This window comes from Monodon monoceros, unplaced genomic scaffold (assembly GCF_005190385.1).
Source record: "Monodon monoceros isolate NGI ecotype Baffin Bay Population unplaced genomic scaffold, NGI_Narwhal_1 Super_Scaffold_11, whole genome shotgun sequence".
Lineage (NCBI taxonomy): Eukaryota > Metazoa > Chordata > Mammalia > Artiodactyla > Monodontidae > Monodon > Monodon monoceros.
Window position 1 is genome coordinate 81,846,602 of NW_021703767.1, and position 22,893 is coordinate 81,869,494.

At 38.9% G+C, this 22,893-nt stretch overlaps 1 protein-coding gene across 2 annotated transcripts in view; it reads left to right on the plus strand.

Moving 5' to 3' along the window:
• The window catches only part of EHHADH (enoyl-CoA hydratase and 3-hydroxyacyl CoA dehydrogenase), a 50,373-nt gene that overhangs the window by 12,977 nt on the left and 14,503 nt on the right, over positions 1-22,893 (plus strand). For both annotated transcript variants that reach the window (XM_029214177.1, XM_029214178.1), the window contains 3 exons: positions 733-844; positions 9,397-9,501; positions 22,489-22,830. In XM_029214177.1, coding sequence (XP_029070010.1) covers positions 733-844; positions 9,397-9,501; positions 22,489-22,830 — 559 coding nt within the window. The remainder of the gene's footprint in view (positions 1-732; positions 845-9,396; positions 9,502-22,488; positions 22,831-22,893) is intronic.

Genomic DNA, 22,893 nt, shown 5'->3' on the forward strand with positions numbered 1-22,893 from the left:
ATGAACAATGATGCTATGAAAATTTTTGCACAAGTGTTTTTTGTGGGCATGTTTTCATTTCTTTTGGGTATATATAGAGGAGTGGAATTGCTGGGTCGTATGGTAACTCTATGGTTAACCTTTGAGAAACTGCCAAATTGTTTTCCCAAGTGACTGCATCATTTTACGTTCCCACCAGCAATGTGTGAGGGTTTTGTATGCTCCACATACTCTCTAAAACTTGTTATTGTATGTCTTTTTTATTATAGCCATCATAGTGGGCATGAAGTGGTACCTTGTAGTTTTGATTTGCATTTCCCTGATGGCTAATGATATTGAGCATCTTTTCATGTGCTTATTGGCCATTTGTATCTTTTTGGAGTAATGTCTATTCAGATGCTTTGCCCATTTGAATTGGATCATTTGTCTTTTTACTATTGAGTTATAAAAGTTCTTTATATATTCCACATATATTATTAGCAACTATTTTTTTCCATTCTGTGAATAATAGAGTCAGAGAAGAATTGTGTAAGAAGCTGGGGATGTGTTTCAACATGAAGACTTAGGGATGGCACAGCTCTATTTATGCTATTAATTAAAGGAGAGGGTGTGCACTAATTTTCTCTGTAGAAACTCTCACTGAATTCTATACAGCAATGTTTTTGAGGATGTGAGAAACCCAGAGGAATGCTTGCCTTGACTCTGAATATATCATCTCATTCTAATGACCTTTATGCCTTCAATCTTCGATAGGCTCAAGTTGGCTTCCCAGAGGTCACACTAGGAATCCTTCCTGGTGCAAGAGGAACCCAGCTTCTCCCCAGACTTATTGGAGTTCCTGCTGCACTTGACTTAATTACCTCAGGTCAGTACTAACCCTGCCAATGTCTGTCTAGTTCAATGTGAGGAACTGGACTAGGATTTAGAAACATTCTGGCTTGACCATTCCCTACCCATGTAATTTTAAGAGGATACTTTAACTTCTTTGATGTCAATTTTCTCATCTTTAAATGTAAAGAATGCCTTTTCTGAGAGCTTCTCAAAAGTTACCATGAAGAGCAAATGTGAGTGCTTTCTAAATGAAAGTATATACAAAGCCCTAATCACATTTAAGTGTCTACTCATAGACACTGGTTTCACATAGGGTGCATTATATTCAGATATAATTTAGAAATTATAATATAAGCAAGAATTAAAACCAGAATTTCCAAGGAAAGATTTCAAATTTTAGTTTGGAAATGACTGCATTTTTCATTTCCCAGGTGATAAGGTGTTAGCTTCAAATAGAAGTTTTCTCTTTCAATAGGGAATGTGAACAATGCAACACTAGAAATCATCTAGAGACCCTGAATTTACCAAATATGATAAGACATAGAAAGATATTGCCAGTCAAAGTGAGGCTGGATGAAAGAACATACATATGTACTCCAAACAGGTGGAACTAATGAGGCCTTGGGCCAGACACTTTACCTCTCTGTGCCTTAGTTTCCTCATAAATGTTTATGACAATAGCACCTACCATATGGTGGTGTGGTGAAGATTAGACACCTTAATGCATACAATGTGCTTAGAACAGTCCTAGACATGGTAAAAAGTGTTAGCTATATGTTATTATTCCCATATCTGACTTTAGTGAAAGAGGAGGATTGAGTAAAAATAAGATGAGGATCTTGGTAATAGACTATATCCCAAAGAATGGTCAATAAAAAGAGCACAATCTTTACAATCAAAGACCTGAGCTTGAATCCCAGCTGTACCACATGTAAACAATACGCCTTGTGTACAAATTAAGTTTTATTCACTCATGCAGCAGCTGTTTAATTTTTTCTCGTGTGCTGGTCCCTGTTGTAGGCAGTGGGACTATAGAGGTAAATCAAACCTACAAAAACTCCTGCCCTTATGGACATTATATACAGAAAACAACAACAATAACAATAATGATCAATTCAAAAATGCACAGTGTTTTCCACATCTTTGAAATCAGGACGCCTCTTACATTCATTGTGAGTTGTGGTTTGATTGGCAGTGTTTTTCTTCCCTTGTTTCTGTGGGTCAGGAATTTGGGAACAGCTTAGTTGGGTTCTAGCTCAAGGTGTCTCATGAAGTTGCAGTCAAGATACTGACTGGGGCCATAGTCATCTGAAAACTTGACTGGGGCTGGAGGATCTACTTCCAAGATCTACTTCCAAGATGGCGCACTCACATGGATGGCTGCTGCTGACTGTTGGCAGGAGGCTTCATTTCCACTCCACATGGACCTCTCTCTAGAGCTACCTGCATATCCTCACAGCATGGAAGCTGGCTTCCTCTGGAGTGAGTGATCCAAGAGAGAGCAAGGCAAAGACTGCAATGTCTTTTATGACCTAGCTTTGGAGTCACGTGCCATCTTTTCTGAACTATTCTATTGATTATACAAGTCTTCCCTATCCAACTTGGGAGGGGAACTTGAATACCTAGAGGTCAAACACATGGCAGGTCACTTTGTAGACCAGCTACCACACTGTATACTCTTCTTAAACTCCATGCCTACCTATTATGTAAGTAGTATACATGGTAGGTTAGATGGAGATCAGTGCTAAGGAGAAAACATAAAGCAGAAAGGGGAAATGTAAAATGATAGGGCTGGGGGTTGGGTAATATTTTAGGTAGGATAGTTGGGAAAGGCTTTCCTACAAAATGAATGTGAGTGAATACCTGAAGGATGGAGGAAGCTTGTTATGCCAATATCTGGAGGAAGATATTCCACACAGAGAAAATAGCAAATACCAAGCCCTGAGGTAGGGGCATACTTGGAAATTTCAAAGAACAGCAAGAAGGTCAATGAAGCTAGAGTAAGGTGAGTAAGGGGAAGAGTAGTAGGGGGTGAAGTCACATCAGGTAGGGAATTGAAGATTATAGAGAGAACTTTGGCTTTTCTTCTGAATGAGGTAGAAAGGCGTTAGAGTGTTTTGAGCAGAAAACTAACAAACATGCTGTCACTTATGTTTTTTAAAAGATCACCCTGGCTACTGAAAATATATTAATTGGAGTAAGGCCAGAAATAGGAAGACTGATTAGAAGCCTGCTTTAATAATCCAAGGGAGCCATGACGGGAGGTTAGACCTGAGTGGTAACAATGTAAATGGTGAGACATGGTCAAATTCTGGATATATTTTGAGCCAACAGTATTTTGTGACAGACCGAATGTGAGAGGTGAGGGAAAGGGGAGAGAAAATGATGATTCTAATGGCCTCAGCAGCTGGAAGCATGGCGCCGTTACTGAGAAAAGGGGAATTCTGCTGGTAGAGCAGGTTGTAGGGAGGAATCACAAGACCTTAGTTTTGGACATGTTAAGGTTTGACATCCAACTTGAGGTGTCAGGTAGACAGTTGGATAGACTGGCCTGAAATTTAGAAGGGAGATTGTCTGAACTTCTCTCAGTCTTCATTTTCTCATCAGTAAAACAACCACATAGTTATATAAGGAATAATGAAATTACATGACTTGCTTCTGGTATAGTACCTGTCACAGAGGAGACATTTTATAAATGGTAACTGTGGTAGGCATAATAATGCCTCTCTCCAAGATGTCCACGTCCTAATACCTAGAACCTGTGAATATATTACCTTACATTTGAAAGGGACCTTGCAGGTGTGATTAAATTAAGGATCTCAAGATGGGAGATTATTCTAGACTGTCTAGGTAGGCACAATTTATCACAAGCGTCCTTAGAAGAGGAAGGCAGGAGGGAGAGAAGATGATACACAGCTGGCTTTGAAGATGGAGGAAGAGAAGAAGAAATGTAGGCAGCCTCTAGAGGCTAGAAAAGCCCAGGAACAGATTCTCTCTCAGAGCCTCCAGAAAGAGCACAATTCTGCTGACCTATTTTAGATTTCTGACTCCTAAACTAAGATAATAAATGTGTGCTGTTTTAAGATGCAATGTTTGTGGTAATCTGTATAGGAAACTAATACAGTAGCCATTAATAATGATGATATTAAGACTCTTGCTTCTGGAAAACATTTTTTTTCCTAAGAAGGGATGCTAAAAAATTGTTACTGAAAGTTGAAGATTCCCTACTGATGTTAATGAAGAAAAAAACCAGCTCTATAGGCACTGCCCCCATAGGAAATTAATAAGTAAATAAATTTAGATTAAATTAATAAATAGCTAACCTTTTCTGCTCTTCTGAAAACCATAAGAGAGATAATTCTGGAAAGTGGAACAATTACAACAACCACTGCTTCTCCACAATTCCCTTAAAATGCCACCTGAAAACAACTGAATCTTTAGCAGTAGCCACAAAACACACGCTTGGGCACAATGCAGTTCATTCCCTGACGTTCTCTGTCCAGTCAAATGATGAAAACTACAGTGCCCTGATGTTCCTTCTGCTGTTATTTTCTAGGTCCCGTCTTTCTTTTTCACTGAACAGCATAGAAAGCCTCTTCTCTATTCTCATAGAGCTTTGTCTCAGCCCCATAGTTACTTTATGATCTTTCCCAGGACAGGGATGCCCTCAGACTCTAGTCTTTGATGAGGTACCTCTTGCCACCCAGGGTACTGGGGAAGAAGCTGTGAATGGCATCTTTATCCTGCCAGTCTTTCAGATTTAGTTAGGTCCATGTGGGTTTTCTCTATACTCGAACAAGATGTTAAGGGTGAGTTTTAATACCTAGGGCTCCCAGTCAGCAATAATAAATATCGGCAAATATTACTTCATGACTAAGACAAACAAAACAGACCAAAAAAAAAACCTATGAAAATATTCTGTGTCATTAGAAAAATGAAACATAAATGTGAGTCTGTTGAAACAGATTAAAGGCAACAAAAAACCTTAGAAAACTCACAATATTCTAAATTAGAAAAGAAAATATTTTATTTATTAAATAAGAACACCCTGTTTAAAATCAAAACATTAGCCAAAATAACTTTGAAGCAATAAAAAAAAGATGCAATAGAACAGACTACTGAATCAGCAACATAGAGGATAGACACACGTTTATAGAATTCAGAAGAATTTCTAAAAAAAATACAGAAAATGTAAATGAAGGCAGCAGACATGAGAGGTCTATAATAGAGGCCTCTGCTATGAATAATAAAAGCTCCCAGAGCACGAAGCAAAAAGGGGAGAAGCAATAACCATAGGAAAAAATAGAAGAATCTCTTCAGATACATAAAGGAATCAGAGATTGTGCTTTAGTAAGCACCTCATTTTCCTGGAAAAACTGATAAGATGTCAATGCCTTGTATTTTGATAAAGATTTTAAATTTCCACGAAATAAACTCCTGCAAGCTTCCAAAGGATAAAAACAAAACACAACAAAAGGTTACTCTTGAAACAGCTAAAATCACTCCAGCCACAAATAAATTCTCAACGTATGGAACATTCGTATACTAAGATGCTATACAGTCTTAAATGTGGTCTAAGTCAGGAATTCTTAAAGTGCGGCCCAGGAACTCCTAGGTGTACCTAAGACTATTGTGTATGGGGGGCAGGGGGTGGGGGTGGGGTCCAGGGAGTCAGAACTATTTTCATAATAATAAGATATTGCTTGCCTTTTCCACTCTCATTCACTCACAAATATACAGTGGAATTTTCCAGAGGTTATTGTATGCCATGTGGTATCAAAACAGATTGAATGCAGAAGCAGAAATGAGAATCCAACTGTCTTCTGTTAAGCCAGACATTAAAGAAATTTGCAAAAATATAAAACAACACTCTTCTTACTAAATTTTTAAAATTTTGAAAATAGAGTTATTTTGCATAAAAATTTATTTATGTTAATATGTAATAGGTTTATCATGGTTATTTTAAAGTGATTTAATAAAGATACATTTTTAAAGTTCTCAGTTATAATTTCTAATATAGTAAATATTAATAGAAATAACCCCTATAAAATAAAGCTCTTTGACGTATTCCATAATTTTTAAGAGTGCAAAGGGGTCCCAAGACTAAAAAATTTGAGAACTGCTAATCAATACACTTTAAAAAAATAAATTTATTTATTTTATTTTATTTATTTTTGGCTGCGTTGGGTCTTCGTTGCTGTCTGTGGGATTTTCTCTAGTTGCAGCGAGCGGGAGCTACTCTTAGTTGTGGTGTGCGGGTTTCTCATTGCGGTGGCTTCTGTTGTTGCAGAGCACAGGCTCTAGGCGCGCAGGCTCAGTAGTTGTGGCTCACGGGCTCAGTAGTAGTGGCTCTCGGGCTCTAGAGCACAGGCTCAATAGTTGTGGCGCAGGGGCTTAGTTCCTCTGTGGCATGTGGGATCTTCCCGGACCAGGGCTCGAACCCTTGTCCCCTGCATTGGCAGGCGGATTCTTATCCACTGCACCACCAGGGAAGCCCCAATACACTTATGTTTTGACACAGAAACCACAATACAAAACTGTGCACACATGGTCCAAATTAGAAAGTAATGAGTCTATATTATTACTAATATATAATTACTAGTGTAAAATTTATACAGTTACTAATATATAATTAGACTAAAGTCTAAAATGGCTTTTTCCTCCTTTAAATGGGGAGATGTTATAAATTCTTTAGAGCATGAAAAGGGAGTTAAAAACTAAATTTCTTCTCTTCAATAAATTAGATTAGAAATTGCTTTAATTTACAGTGGTATGATAAGTACACTTTTAAGAATGTGAACTATTTTAAGTACCTAATGCAGAATTCATAAGAGGATGCTTACAATCAACCCAACATACTACAGAAATTCAAAGCACATGAGAGGGTTAATTCTGCAAAAGACAAAATAGAAAGGAAGCAAAGCAGCATAAAATATAGGGGGAGGGCTTCCCTGGTGGCGCAGTGGTTGAGAGTCCGCCTGCCGATGCAGGGGACGTGGGTTCGTGCCCAGGTCCGGGAGGATCCCACATGCCACGGATAGGCTGGGCCTGTGAGCCATGGCCGCTGAGCCTGCGCGTCCGGAGCCTGTGCTCCGCAACGGGAGAGGCCACAACAGTGAGAGGCCCGCGTACCGCAAAAAAAAAAAAAAAAAAAAAAAAAAAAAAAAAAAATATATATATATATATATATATATATATATGGGGAAATCATAATAGGGTGAAATGAGTCTGTAAATTCTAAGGTTTATAGAAATTAAAGCATGTGGGGGAATATTGAGGAATTGTGTGTTCCTGCTTTCAGTATTAAGCCTGAAAGGCAAGAATATCTTGGAGGAAATCAGGCAGGAATCTGGCTTCTTTGACAAAAAGAAATAAAGTGAACTAAGATTCACCTTTTTCAAAGCACTGCTGCTTATAGAAATATCACTATTATTAACATGATGAAGAAAAGAGGTAAAAATAGTAAGAATATGATAGATTTTGATTTGCATAGAGAAGGTCACAGTGAATTAGAAGAAAGCTAACATTGGAATCATACACCTATCTTTTTATTTTATTTTATTTTTTAACATCTTTGTTGGACACCTATCTTTTTAAGTAGTCTGTACAATTTTAAGGGGACTTTAAAATGGCATCTGGAAAGGGTTCCATGTAGAAATTTTTTTCTAAAGCTTGGAAAAGAAGCCACAAAGAAAATTGGCAAGAATTGAGATTACCTGGCTTGGAGAAGTCTCAACTTCAGTTGCCCCAGTCTCTTTATAGTAGATCTAGGGAGGGCTTTTATTAGATTGGACAGTGGTTATTATCTACACTCACAAGAAAGAACAAGAAAGCACAAGAAAGAACAAGTTTAAATCTCAGCATGAGGATTTGGGTTGGATATACAGAGCTGTGTCTTCAGGTCCTTGAAACAGAATAAAAGTACCTGAAATCTCATTGACTCCGTAAGAACAGTAGTGGTCCTTCCAACTTTTGTGAAATCCAGGTCAGAAGAAAACATTACAGCTAACGGAATTTTCAGTTCATCCTGTGGACATCTCATGTTTCCCCTGCTCAGTTGCCCCAAAGATCCTTTTAGTACCCAGGTTTTCATATTCCATTCCGTGTCCCTTTGGGCCCCTTAACCTAGAGAGTCTGATTCACTCACCCCTCACTCAAGTGATTTTGTACAGAGGAGACTTCACCCTTGAAGCCACTTGCCCACCCTCCACTGCCCTCCTCACCCCAGGCGGAGATCTGGAAGACTGTTTTCAAAGGCATTTCCAGAAAACTGCCCAAATATTGCTGTTACAGAGTGACCCCTGCCCCAAATCATTGAATTATCAATCTGATCAAGAAAAGCCATTGGTAGCTCTCCGAAGCACTAATAAGAACTGGGAATGGAGGGTTTGTCTCAGAGATGGCAACCACCAACACTCTGTAAGAGCAGCAAAGACCATGAAGTTGTTGCCAGCAAGACTGACTTGGTGATTGCTCTTCAGAAGCCCAGATGGTGCTGGTAAACAAGCAAGCAATGTGTCGCTGTCTCTCTCCTGACCCTGTGGTGAGGGAAGCTTATATCCCTTAACCTCCTGCTTCAGAGTGTGCAGATCAAATTACGTATCTATGCCTGCTGGAGAATGTGGGAGTAATGCAAACCCTCATCAAACTTCTGTAACCTCGTAGAGCTTCCAGTCTATACCAGAGGCTGCCAAGTGCCACTAGTGGATGGTAGATGCTCCTGGCACCGCCGCCACCAGACACTAGATGTCACCACCTGTGCAGTGAGATTTACGCTGTTGCTGTTCCTTAGTGTTACTCACTCCAGCTAAAAACCCTCAGTTGAGCACTCAGTTTGCCAAGCTTGGGATCATGGGACACACCGTAGTGCCAGGTCTGAAGGAACAATTGTCTGATCATCTCTGTTTCTTTTTTAGCTTCCTTTTCAGCTCCAAAGCTCACACATTAGCAATTCCACAAACTAAGGGAGGGTCGAGATGCTGGGTAGCCAAAAAATGGCAGAGGTCCACCCCACTTTTCCTGTGAAATTTTGATTATAACTTATGTGATATCAACTTAATAATTCTTCTCCCCTGTCTATCCAACTATATTTGTGTTTGAGCTCAGTTCGTAATCAATGGCAGCCCATGGTGTATGCTAGTATAAGAACAGATAGTATTGCTATTGCTGTGCTGCTACGACCTCTGTTATTTCTTATCTCTATTATTATCAAACAATAAATCCTCATTATTATATAGATTTATAGTTCATAAAGTGCTTCTAATAGAGATTTATAGAAGGAAAATGTATTATTTTCACTTAATACTCAGAATTACCAAGGTAAGCATAATTTTTGCCATTCACCAACGAAGAAATTGTGGTCCTAGTACAGTTCACACAAATAGTGCAAGGTAGAGCTGGAACTTGAATCCAAATTTTCTGATTACCTCTGCAGTAATCTTTCCACTGTAACAGTCAGCATGGTGCTTGTTTATTTAGTAACAGATGTTTATACCCAGGACAAGTGAATTTTCCTACTAGAGAGAGTGATGTTTTTGGTTTAATCTCACATTGTTCTTTGATTTGTTTTGTTTTGTTTTCTTTTAGGAAGACATATTTCGGCAAATGAAGCTCTTAAGCTGGGTATTCTAGATAAAATTGTGAACTCAGATCCGGTTGAAGAAGCAATCAAATTTGCCCAAAGAGTTTCAGGTAAAGAAGATAATAATAAAACTAGCACAAATTGGAAACAAGTTAAATGTCCATCTTAATAAGGAACTCCTTAAATATTTTATGGTACATCCAAATAGAATATGATACAGTTTTTTTTAATTGGAGTATAATTACTTTACAATGTTGTGTTAGTTTCTGCTGTTCAATGAAGTGAACCAGCTATACGTATACCTATATCTCCTCCCTCTTGAACCTCCCTCCCTGCCCCCCACCACCCCACCCATCTAGGTCGTCACAGAGCACCTAGCTGAGCTTCCTGTGCTTTATCGCATGTTCCCGCTAGCTATCTATTTTATGCATGGTAGTGTATATATCAACCCTAATCTCCCAATACGTCCCACCCTCTCCTTCCCTCTCTGTGTCCACATGTCCATTCTCTACATCTACGTCTCTATTCCTTCCCTGCAAATAGGTTCATCTGTACCATTTTTCTAGATTCCACATACATGCGTTAGTATACAATATTTGTTTTTCTCTTTCTGGCTTACTTCACGCTGTATGACAAGACTCCACATCTCTACAAATGACCCAGTTTCGTTCCTTTTTATGGCTGAGTAATATTCCATTGTGTACGTGTACAACATCTTCTTTATCCATTCATCTGTCGTTGGACATTTAGGTTGTTTCCATGTCCTGGCTATTGTAAATAGTGCTGCAATGAACATTTGGTAACATGTGTCCTTTTGAATTATGGTTTTCTCAGGGTATATGTCCAGAAGTGGGATTGCTGGGTCATATGGTAGTTCTATTTTTAGTTGTTTAAGGAACCTCCATACTGGAGGTTGATACAGTGACTGTATCAATTTACATTCCCACCAACAGTGCAAAAGGGTTCCCTTTTCTCCACACCCTCTCCAGCATTTATTGTTTGTAGATTTTTTGATGATGGCCATTCTGACTGGTGTGAGGTGATACCTCATTGTAGTTTTGATTTGCATTTCTCTAATAATCAGTAATGTTGAGCATCTTTTCATGTGCCTCTTGGCCATCTGCATGTCTTCTTTTTTTTTTTTTGTTTTGTGGTACGCGGGCCCCTCACTGCTGTGGCCTCTCCCGTTGCGGAGCACAGGCTCCGGACACGCAGGCTCAGCGGCCATGGCTCACAGGCCCAGCCGCTCTGTGGCATGTGGGATCTTCCCAGACTGGGGCACGAACCCGCATCCCCTGCATTGGCAGGCGGACTCTCAACCACTGCGCCACCAGGGAAGCCCTGCATGTCTTCTTTAGTGAAATGTCTATTTAGGTCTTCTGCGCATTTTTTAATCGGGTCGTTTTTTTGATATTGAGCTCCATGACCTATTTGTATATTTTGGAGATTAGTCCTTTGTCCGTTGCTTCATTTGCAAATACAGTTTTAAAATGAATGAGAAACTCTATGTATTGACATGGTATGAATGCCATGATGTATTGTATGGTTAAATGAAAAACACATCATTGTGTACAGTGGTTCAGCATTTGTGTAACAAGAAAGGGGGGATGGGATTGAATGTTTATATAGGGAGAGTGTATATATGTAACTGTCTCTGTATAGGATACTTCTGTAACTGTTCACAAGAGAGGATTGATGGTTGCCTCTGGGAATGGGGCTGACCAGCCAGCAGAAGCAGTTAAAAGTAGACGTCCCTTTTTATTCTTCTGTCCCTTTTGAATTTTTATTGAATGAGTGTATCTTCTATTAAGAAACATAACTAAAATTTAAGAAAAACCAAGCAAACAAACATTTCAGCCATTAGAAGACAGGCTCTATAATTTACCACAATGAAGCCATGGTTCTGTCTCAGTGAGCTACGTTTTCTCTCTCTCACTGGTTTCTCACTTTATGGACTCATGACATTCCTTTAAGAGTTCTTTGGAGTGGCATTCCTAGATTTCTTTTTTTAAATAAATGTTTCTTTTTGATTTATGGAGGTTGGCAGCAAGATGGAGAGGGTTAAAGTGCATCAGAAAAAATAATTGGGAGGAATATTGGGCTATAGGCAGAGTGTTCATCTCCCACAGTTGGTGGTAGGTAATGGCTAGGTGTCATTCAAAGGCTTCTTTTGAAAAAGTCCTTCTTTTGTCCACCCTGGCAGGGACCAAACACTTCCCTGAAATAATCTTTCTTTTTGTGGCTCTAACCAGTTACTGTTTCATTTCAATAGCAAAAGCTTGAACTGGAAAGGCCAGGAGCTGTAAGGAGAAAATACTGGTGACTGTAAAGAGAGTTAGCAAGGCTTTGCCCAAAGGGGAATGAGTTTCCTGCTGTCTTTCTCTGCTTTCCAGATAATCTTCACCACAGTTTCATCACTGGTTTCATTGTGCATCCTGGAAGCACTTATTGTTTTGTTGGAAGTCATTTGGCCTACAGCAAAGGCTATTTGCATTTGTAGGTCCCTAAATGGTTTTTGGTTTGGGGCTTAAGAGAGACCCATGTCTATCATTTACACCTGTAGTTTTAGTTTGTAAAGGCCCTGATTTTGACAGAAGTTCTTTTCTTTGACTGATTTCCAGAGATATTAGATTTGAGAGTTAAGTTACTACAAGAAATAGACGAGCATCATGGTCTGGTACACTTATAAAATGATCTGTTTTAATTACTAAAATTTATTTAGTTTTAAAAATTAATTTTACATTAAAGTTTTAAACACTAAATTGTTATTTTTTTAAATTTATAAAAAGGTCTACTCAATCTAAGTAATATTACAGTTTGTCCACTTGGTGGCATCCAAATATTGAGGAGGAATCATTTGCTTTAAAATTTGGTAATTTACCTGTTAACGATAGGAGAATGGTTCTGGGCTTTGGACAATTATGTATAACTATTTTAAATGATAATCATGAAAACTTTGTAGAAATGTAAAATTGTGATATAAAAATGTCTAAATACAAACTTACATATAGTCTATACTTACAGCTACATAGAGTATTATGAATACAGACAAAAATTTTGTTGTTGTTGTTTTTTAAACATCTTTATTGGAGTATAATTGCTTTACAATGGTGTGTTAGTTTCTGCTTTATAACAAAGTGAATCAGTTATACATATACATATGTCCTCATATCTCTTCCCTCTTGTGTCTCCCTCCCAGCCACCCTCCCTATCCCATCCCTCTAGGTGGTCACAAAGCACTGAGCTGATCTCCCTGTGCTATGCGGCTGCTTCCCACTAGCTATCTATTTTACGTTTGGTAGTATATATATGTCCATGCCACTCTCTCACTTTGTCCCAGCTTACCCTTCCCCCTCCCCATGTCCTCAAGTCCATTCTCTAGTAGGTCTGTGACAGACAAAAATTTAAAGAAAATACACAAAAATGAAAATAAGTTGTTTTCCCCTCAGAATTTCTTAAATGATTTTTGCTTTTGTTTTGATTTTTCCAGCTTGAGGTATAATTTACATACAATAAAATTCACCCATTTTAAATGAAGAGGTCGATGAATTTCTGTAATCATTTGCAGTTGTATAACCACTGCCACAATCAAGATATAGTTCTATCACCCTAAATAGTATTGTCATGCCTCTCCCCTGCCCTTGGCCGCAGACAACCACTGGCCTGTTTTCTGTTACTATAGTTTTGTTTTCTAGAATTTCATATAGCATGTAGTCCTTTGTGTCTGGCTTCTCTCACTTAGCATGTTTTTGAGGTTCATGATGTTCTTTCATGTATTAATTTTTTTTTCTTTTTTTGTTACTGAATAATAATCCATAGTATGGATATACCACAATATGTTTATTCTTTTATCAGTTGATGAACATTTAGGTTGTTTTCACTATGGGTGTACACAAGTCTTTGCAGACATTATATTTCCCTTTCTCCTGAGTAAATACCTAAGAGTAGTATTGCTGGATCATATAGTAAGTATATGCTTAATTCTTAAATGCTTTTTAAACTTGGTGATTAATATAAAACCATTCATGATTTGAAAGACACTAATTTTTTCCAAGCAAATTAGCAAAGATAGAAAAAATAATATGCTCAGATTGAATTTAAATAAGCACTTATTAAACAGCTTGTAGTATATCCTGCCTGTCTAGACGGCAATTGGGCAATCATGTATTGAAGCTTATTCTTATGTTTTGACTTATTATTTCTATTCTCAGGCGTTTATCACAGAAATAATCACAGAAGTACACAAAGATTTGTATACAGTGATACTCACTGAAGCTTTATTTATCATTATAAAATGTTGGAAACAACTCAAATGTCTAATTCTAAGGGATTAATTGCATAAAAGATGATAGATCTCAGTGAAGCAACCCCATTCAGCCATTAAAACTTCCATTTTTAAAGGAAATTGAAGAGCTTGGAAAAATGCTTACATGTAATATTAAGTAGAAAAAACAACCAGATAGGAAGTTGCACAAATGTGTGTGTGTTCATATGCATATTTACATACAGAAAAAAAAAAACAAGGAGATATGATTTTTAACAGTGGTTGTATTTGGATGGTAAGTAGAGAAGACCTTTGTTTTTGTTTTTTTTTTAATGTTTATCTTTTCCTATTATCTGAGTCATTAAATTTATCCAAAGGAAAAAGGGATGCCTGGCCAGTATGGAAGGGGTACAGTCTAGTAGAGAAATAGGTTTAGGATTGGATGTCAGGAGGCCTGGATTATAATTTTAACCTATAGCTATATGGACCCTAACAAATCAGCTTTGGGGGCTTTATTTTCTTCATCAATGAAAGGAAATGTTTCAACAAAATAAGCTGATTTCAAACCGTGTTCTGAGACCCTATGGGCTCCAGTTTTTTTTGTCTTGCTACAACCTGGGCAGCTCTCCTGTGTCTCTTTTGAGGTTTAGGGTTTAGAATCCCAAGGAAAACTCTGGAACTTTTACTTTAAAAAAAAAAATGAGTTCCACTGTTTAGAATCCTATGATTTCTTGGTGCTGCCCTGTAATAGATAAACGCTAGAGATACAAGGTAGAGAAATCGGGCAGATCAATGAAGGACTAGCTCAGAGAATCTTATCTACATTTACACTTACTATCTTACAAAATGTGAAGCTTAGCTAGGCTTACATATTTTGCATTTCATTTTCATTTGAGGTCTTGTGCTTTTCCTTTCTTTTTTTCCATTGTTTGCTTTTAAATATAGCTGTTAGACTGTGGTTATTTGGCAGACAAAATTGATGGATTGATTTGAAGGACAGGCTTCACAAAAATCTATTATAAAAATGTATATTTATGTTTTATAATAGATATTTTTTATAAATATATGATATAAATAGTACTGATGTTTATTATAAATATGAATGTATAAATATAAAATATTTTTTATTAAAATATATTGATGTAGGGCTTCCCTGGTGGCACAGTGGTTGAGAGTCCACCTGCCGATGCAGGGGACACGGGTTCGTGCCCCGGTCCGGGAGGATCCCACATGCCGCGGAGCGGCTGGGCCCGTGAGCCATGGCCGCTGAGCCTGTGTGTCCGGAGCCTGTGCTCTGCAACGGGAGAGGCCACAACAGTGAGAGGTCTGCGTACTGCAAAAAAATATATATATAGATGTTAAATATATGTGCATTTACAAATCTACAGCTAGTGAAGCTAGTGCAATTGTCTTGATCTAGAGGAACAGTTCTCAAACGTTACTGTGCATCAGAATCACTTGGAGGGTCTGTTAAAACATAGATTATAGGACCCCACTCATTACTTTCTGAATTAGTACATCTGGGATGGGTCCCAATTTGCATGTCTAACAAGTTCCTAGGCGATGTTGATGCTGTATTCTGGGGACCACACTTTGAGAACAACTGATGTACAGAGAACAAGAGTGAGAATGGAGATAACTTTTCCTAGCTTTGACTTTTTACATGCAAACACTACTTGCTGTCTTAAAGATATTAGTAAATCAGTTCTGCATGTTTAAAAAACATACATGTATGGTTGCACACCTTGTGATTATACTAAAAACTCCTGAATTAACAAACTTTAAAATGGTGACTTTTACTGATGTGATTTATATCTCAGTTTTAAAAGTACCTGTAAAATTTTTGAATTCTCTTTTTCCATTTGTAAAAATATTCCATTAATTCAGCCTATTCTCACTCCGCATCACTACCCCCACCCCCACTGCTGAAATGTTGACTTAAAAAAATAACAAAAGGAAAAGATTAAGAGCACTTATTTAGTTTCCACATCCAATAAAGAAGTTGAGAAGGAAGGAAATTTCCAATGGTCAATGTTGCAATCAGCAGTTTTGGAGCCAGTTATGGGTGGGAGGGGATTGTAGGAGGTTAACATATATATCTAAAAATGTGATTTGGGAAGTAGCTGCAAATTTCTCTATAAACTTAACACGCATCCTGGAGAGTTGTCTGTGGAAGTTAATTAGCTTCATGTATCTTAATGCTTTTGTTACATGAAGCCTCTTAGACTACTGCAGTGCAATGGATTTAGCAGAGCAATTCAAAATCACTTGGCCAAACCAGATTGCTTTGGCTAAACTGGGGAGGGGAGGGTCCTGTAAAATGCTATTTATTTGCATTTGGCCAGCAGACTGCTTGTTCCCAAACTGAGTAAGAACTCCTTGTTCCCACGTGCATGATTCTGGCATGAAGCTGAAAATGTGTACTGTTAGTCAAAGATGGGCACAGGGGACATCCAAGTGGGAGCCTCAACTCAGGAACCCAGTGCTCTGGTTTTGTCCCTGTAATGAACTCTGGTCCTGTTACTATGACTGCACTGGGCTGTGTTAGCCATTTTTAGCGATTCTTATTCTGCCCAAAGATCTTGATCTGTTTAGATTTTGTGGCTTAAAAAAAAATCTTAGTGGTTACATCTGTCTTTCTCTTCATTTTATCTTTTGCGCTTTGTAATTTATTTTTACTGTCTGGGAACATTTATATAAACATGTTTCACAAAAGCAGAGTGACACTGCCGTACCTAGGAAGCCTGAGCACACGTCTAAACTGGGCTTCTTTTTTATGTACCCCACTTCTTTAGGGACCCCCCCAAGCCTGGAAAAATGCAGTTGTTCTGTTTGTCCTTTGCAGCCCTTCTATGAGAGAGACAGCTTATTGTTTATGAGAGTTAGAGAAAAGAGAGTCCATTATGTCTTAGGAAACCATTTCTGTAAACTGCACATTATGTCTCTCTTTTTCCTAGGCAGAGAAAATCTCTTCCTGTTAGTTTACTAGAAAGGAAAGAGGGAAAATAATCACCTCCTTTTCTTCCTTTGGGCATGTGAGTCCTTTATTTTTTTAATTAAAACTTCTGCCTTAGAAAACTTCAAAGAATTAAGAAAAAATGTGAATGGGTCAGGGAAAGAATTCAATTATAAGCATATTTGAATCATTAATTAGTTCTTCACTTTCCCATGTTCCTGGCAGCTAATGCTGGTGCTGACCTGCTCACACTTGCCTCTCTTATTATGTAGTTACAGCTGAGTGACTTTAAAACTACCAAGACTCTAAAACTACCAGCTGTATAAGAAATACACTTTGAAAACACCATACCTGTAGACCCAAAGTGGAAATTCTGAATATATTTTGTAGTAATAAAATGAAGTTTTGAGACAATAGCATCCTTCAGTTACAGCCACAGAACAAAAGGAATAGGAAATTGACAGGAAAAAACCTTCTAATGGTTGTGCCCTGATCCAGCACTCTCCAGTGGATGTGCTTAGTTTGGCCCTAGGCTGGTCGGAACAAGTGCTCTGGGGAGCTCCCAAAATGTGCGTCTGTAGTCTCAGAGGTTCTGAGTATCCCCAGAATACTAGGAACATGCCAATTGGCTAAAATTACTGCACACTATTCAGTTTTTTTCTTCTTCCTTATTTTTTTTTTAAAGATTTTTTTGATATGGACCATTTTTTTAAAAAGTCTTTATTGAATTTGTTACAATATTGCTTCTGTTTTATGTTTTGTTTTTTGGCCTCAAGGCATGTGGGGTCTTCGCTCCCCAACCAGGGTTCGAACCCGCACCCCCTGCATTGGAAGGCGAAGTCTTAACCACTGAACCACTTTCTTCCTTTTTTTCTTTCTCATCTCTTTTCAATCTCTGGCCCAGGTTAGAGTTGCCAGGAGTTACAGCTGTCCTTGATACAGTGGCTGACATATGCTCTGCTCTTGGCCCTCCCAGAGGCTATACCTCAAAATCAACTATTGAATTTAAAAAAAAAATACTCATGCCCAGGCCCCACCCTTAAAGATTCTTAACTGAGTTCACAGTGGGGCATGGGCATCCAAACTTTTTAAACTCCTCAAATAACCCTGATGTGTGCTATGATGTTGAGAATCAGCCCCTGTCATGGTGGGGCTGGTGGTAGTGTCACAAGGACAGAGATCCAGCTCTAAGATATCCCAAACCCAACTATGCTCTGTCCCAGGAAAGAATGCAACAGCCACCTGTTGTCAGATGCCACAACACTGACAGCTCTGCCTCCTTTCCTCTTCCACTTGTCTTCTACCCACTGTCCTCTCCCCACTGTCTGTTCTTGTCTCTCTTTTGAGCCACCAGGGAATTAAATCAGCTGTAGGCCCTGGAAAGGTCTTCATCCTTCTGCACTGAGCTTGCCTTCCCATAAAGGATTGGGTAACTCATTGGTTAACTGAGCAAGTAGTTGGTAGCCTGTTGGGTAGAGTTCATGTTTTTCCAACAATAACAAGGACCACATGCTGCTACTCATCATCTTGCCTCCTTTCCTGAATCTTATTCTTATATCATATGGGAAAGCATTAATTTAAAAATCCATTCTTTTGGGCTTCCCTGGTGGCGCAGTGGTTGAGAGTCCGCCTGCCGATGCAGGGGACACGGGTTCGTGCCCCGGTCTGGGAAGATCCCACATGCCGCGGAGCGGCTGGGCCAGTGAGCCATGGCCGCTGAGCCTGCGTGTCCGGAGCCTGTGCTCCACAACGGGAGAGGCCACAACAGTGAGAGGCCAGCGTACCGCAAAAGAAAAAAAAAAAATCCATTCTTTTCAATTCTACATAGTAATCAAGCATTAAGGAAATGTTCTTGCCAACTAGGTTAAAAAAAAAAAAGGTTGAGATTATACAATGCCTCACAGATACAGTTCTTCCTTGTGCACATGATTATATCCAAACCTTACTCTCCCTTGGACACATAGTAACATACCAATGCCAGACTGGCTCACATTCATCTGTCTTTTTATAGTGAAACTGCTTTGTAAGCTCTGATAGGTTTCTGGTCTAATTAACTAAGGTGTACATTTTTGATATATTGCCTTATTTTTTAAGAGATAGTAGCACTTTTTAGGAAACAGTTTCTGGAATACTATTTTAGAAAACTATTTTAGGAAAAATAAATTTGTTACACATTTATACTTTTATGTAAGCTTTAAAATAATTCTTTTGAGTTATTTTAAAAAATAGGACCACAAGGATTCTGACTAGAAATTCATATATAATATATGGAAAATATTTATTTTATGCTATTAAATATTTATATTCAGGGACATGGGGTCATTCTTTATTAAGGTATTATTTTATGTTCTTCAATAAAATGTTATATAGGCCTTCGTAAAGGTCTTGTACCTTTCTTAACAAATTCATTGCTAGATATTTTTTAACAGCCTTGATGAGGCATAATTTGCCTTTGAGTTAGAGTTGCGCAACCATCCCCATAAATCAGTTTTAGGACTTCTCCACTATCCCCAAAAGTTCCCTCTGCCCTTTTGCAGCTTACCCCCACTCCCACCCCCAGCCCTAGGCAACAGCTGATCTTTCTGTCTCTATAGATTTGCCTCTTCTGGACATTTAAAATAAATTACATCACATCAATATGTAATCTTTTGCATCTGGCTTCTTTCAGCTTGCATAATGTTTTTAAGGTTCATTTGTGTTGTAGCATGTATCATTAGTTTGATCCTTTTTTTTTTTTTTCCTGGCTGTGTTGGGTCTTCGTTGAGGTGAGTGCAGGCTGCTCCTCATTGTGGTGCGTGGGCTTCTCATTACGGTGGCTTCTCTTGTTGCAGAGCACGGGCTCTAGGCACCCAGGCTTCAGTAGCTGTGGCATGCAGGATCTAGAGCACAGGCTCAGTAGTTACAGCACATGGGCTTAGTTGCTCCGCAGCATGTGGTATCTTCCTGGATGAGGACTCAAACCTGTGTCCCCTGCATCAGCAGGTGTATTCTTAACCGCTGTGCCACCAGGGAAGTCCCTTTTAAAATAATTAATTAATTAATTAATTAATTAAGTTAGTTAGTTAGTTTTGGTTGCATTGGGTCTTCATTGCTGCGCACAGTCTTTTGCTAGTTGCAGTGAGCGGGGACTACTCTTTGTTGCGGTGCTCGGGCTTCCCACTGCAGTGGTTTCTCTTGTCACAGAGCACGGGCTCTAGGCATGCGGGCTTCAGAAGTTGTGGCACGCAGGCTCCAGTAGTTGTGGCATGTGGGCTCAGTAGTTGTGGCTCTCAGGCTCTAGAGCGCAGGGTCATTAGTTGTGGTGCACGGGCTTAGTTGCTCTGCGGCATGTGGGATCTTCCTGGACCAGGGCTGGAACCTGTGTCCCCTGCATTGGCAGGTGGATTCTTAACCACTGCGCCACCAGGGGAGTCCAGTTTGATCCTTTTTATTGCTGAATAGTATTTCATTGTATGGCTATACCACATTTTCTTTATCCGTTCATCAGTTGGATATTCACATTGTTTTTGGTCTTGAGCTACTATGAATAATGCTGCAGTGAGTATTCACATACAAGTTTTATATGTTTTCATTTCTCTTGGGTAGATTCCTAGGAGTGAAATTGCTGGGTCGAACAGTAAGTTTATGTTTATCTTTTTAAGAAACTGCCAAACTGTTTTTCAAAGTGAATGTACTGTTTTACATTCTCACAAGCAACGCACGAGGGTTCCAGGTACTCCACATCACCGCCAACATTCTGTGTCATGTCTTTTTGATGATAGTCCTTCTAGTGGGTCTGTGTTGGTTATCTATAGTTGCATAACAAATTATCCCAAAATTTATTTGCTTAAAATCAAACAATTACTATCTTACAGTTTCTGTGGAATCTGGGTGTGGTTAGCTAGGCCTTCTGGTTTAGGGTTTCACAAAAGACTACATTCAAGGTATTGCAGGGGGGACTGTATCTACCTGGAGACTTGACTGGGGAGCGATCTGCTTCCAAGCTCACTCAAGTGGCTGTTAGTGGAATTCAGTTCCTCTTGGTCTGTTGAACTGAAGGCCTTGGTTCCTCACTGGCTGTTGGCTGAAAGCCTCCTTCAGTTCTTTGCCTCATGGGCTTCACTGGAGGGCAGCTCACCCATGGTAGCTTGTTTCCCTCAGAGTGAGCAAGTGAGAGAGCAAGAGTCTTTTTGTCATTTAATCTCAGAAACGACATCCCATTACTTAGAGGCTGCCTACCACATTCATTGTGGTTTTAATCTGCCTTTCCCTAATGACTAATGATGCTGAACGTTTTTTCACTGCTTGTTAGCTGTTTGTATATGCTCTTTGGTGAAATATCCACTCAAGTTTTTACCCCTTTTAAAATTGAGTTGTTTGCCTTCTTATTATTGAGTCATAAGAGGTCTTTATATACTCTGGATACAAATACTTAATTAGATACTCTGTATGCAAATTGTATTCATTTTCTACTGCTTGATAACAAATTACCACAAGCTCAGCAGTTTTAACAGCACAAATGTATTACTTCGTGATCTGTAGGTCAGGAGTCTGGTAGGGGTCTCACTGGACTGAACCCAGGTGTCAGCGGCTGCACTCCTTTCTGAAGGCTCTAAGGGAGAATCTGTTTACTGCTCACTCGGGCTGTTGGCAGAATTCAGTACTTGTGTTGTAGGACCAGGGTCTCCGTGTTTTTGCTGGTTGTAAACTGATGGCCATTCCTAGCTTCTAGAGGTCACTGCATTCCTTGGCTCCTGGCCCCCTTCCACCATGTTCAAAGCCAGATTGTCATCCATGGAGCCAGTCCTTCCTGTGTTGCATCTCTCTGACTCTTCCTGTCTCACTCCAGCTGGGAAAGGCTCTCCTCTTTTAAGCATTCATGTAATTAGATTGGGCCCACCTGGATAATACACGGTAATCTTCACATTTCAAGGTCTTTAACCTTAATCACATCTGTAGAGTCTCTTTGCCATGTAAGGTAATATATTCATAGGTTCTGGGGATTAGGAAGTAGACATTTGGGGAGGGTGTTATTTTGCCTACCACACAAATATTTTCTCCCAGTCTATGGTTTATCATTTCATTTCATTTCGTTTCATTTGCTTAATGGTGTTCTCTGAAGTACAAAAGTCTTTAATTTTGATGAAGTCCAACTTATTGATTTTTTTCTTTCATGGATTGTGCTAAGAATACTTTGCCTAACCAAAGGTCATAAAGATTTTTCTTTTTTTTTTTTTTAGAAAATTTTATAGTTTTAGCTCTTCAATTTAGATTTATGATCCACTTTGAATTAATTTTTATATATGGTGCTAGGTAAGGATCTAAGTTTGTTTGTTTCATGTGGCTATCCAGTTGTCCGCAGCATCTCCTTTCTCTCATTAAATTGTTTTGGCACCTGTGTTGAAAATCAATTGGCAGTGATTACAAGGATTTATTTTTGAACTCTCAATTCTCTCCATTGATTTGTATCTCTATCCTTGTGCCGATATTACACTGTCTCCTTTTCTAGGTATTTTAAAGTTTTTGTTACTGTTAAGCATGGAGTTAAAATTATTTTGAACCTAAAATATCATTAACTCAGAACGATTTTCCTTAAGCTCACTGGCAGATTGATATAATTAATCTATCATAATATTATCTTGGCCTTGAAGTAAAAAGAAAGTGTAACTTTTATGCCTCAATTAGGTAAGTGGAAATTGCTTTGAATCTATTAAATTCTATCTAATGGGACTAAGTTGCAAAGATGTCAGAGATTTTGGTATTAGTGTTACATTAAATATCTTGATGAATAGTATTTAATTTCATATTTTGAATTTGAACAAGTTATTACTATTGCTATATACACATATTCCCCTGGTATATGTAACATTTCCAAATTTTCTTTCTTGTTTCTTTCAGATCAATCTCTAGAATCCCGTAGAATCTACAACAAGCCGATCCAGAGCTTGTCCAACATGGACACCATTTTCAGTGAAGCCCTTCGGAAGATGCGGAAGCAGCACCCTGGGTGCCTTTCTCAGGAGACTTCCATCCGTGCAGTCCAGGCCGCTGTCCAGTATCCCTATGAGGTGGGCATCAAGAAGGAAGAGGAGCTGTATGTGTACCTTCAGAGATCAGGGCAGGCTAGAGCCCTGCAATATTGTTTCTTGGCGGAGAGGACCACAAATAAGTGGTCCACTCCCTCTGGAGCATCCTGGAAAACAGCACTGGCACGGCCCATCTCTTCTGTTGGCATTCTCGGTAAGAACATGGGTAATGTCACTCCCCAAATCTGCACACGTAAAGTATTACCATTTGCTTAGG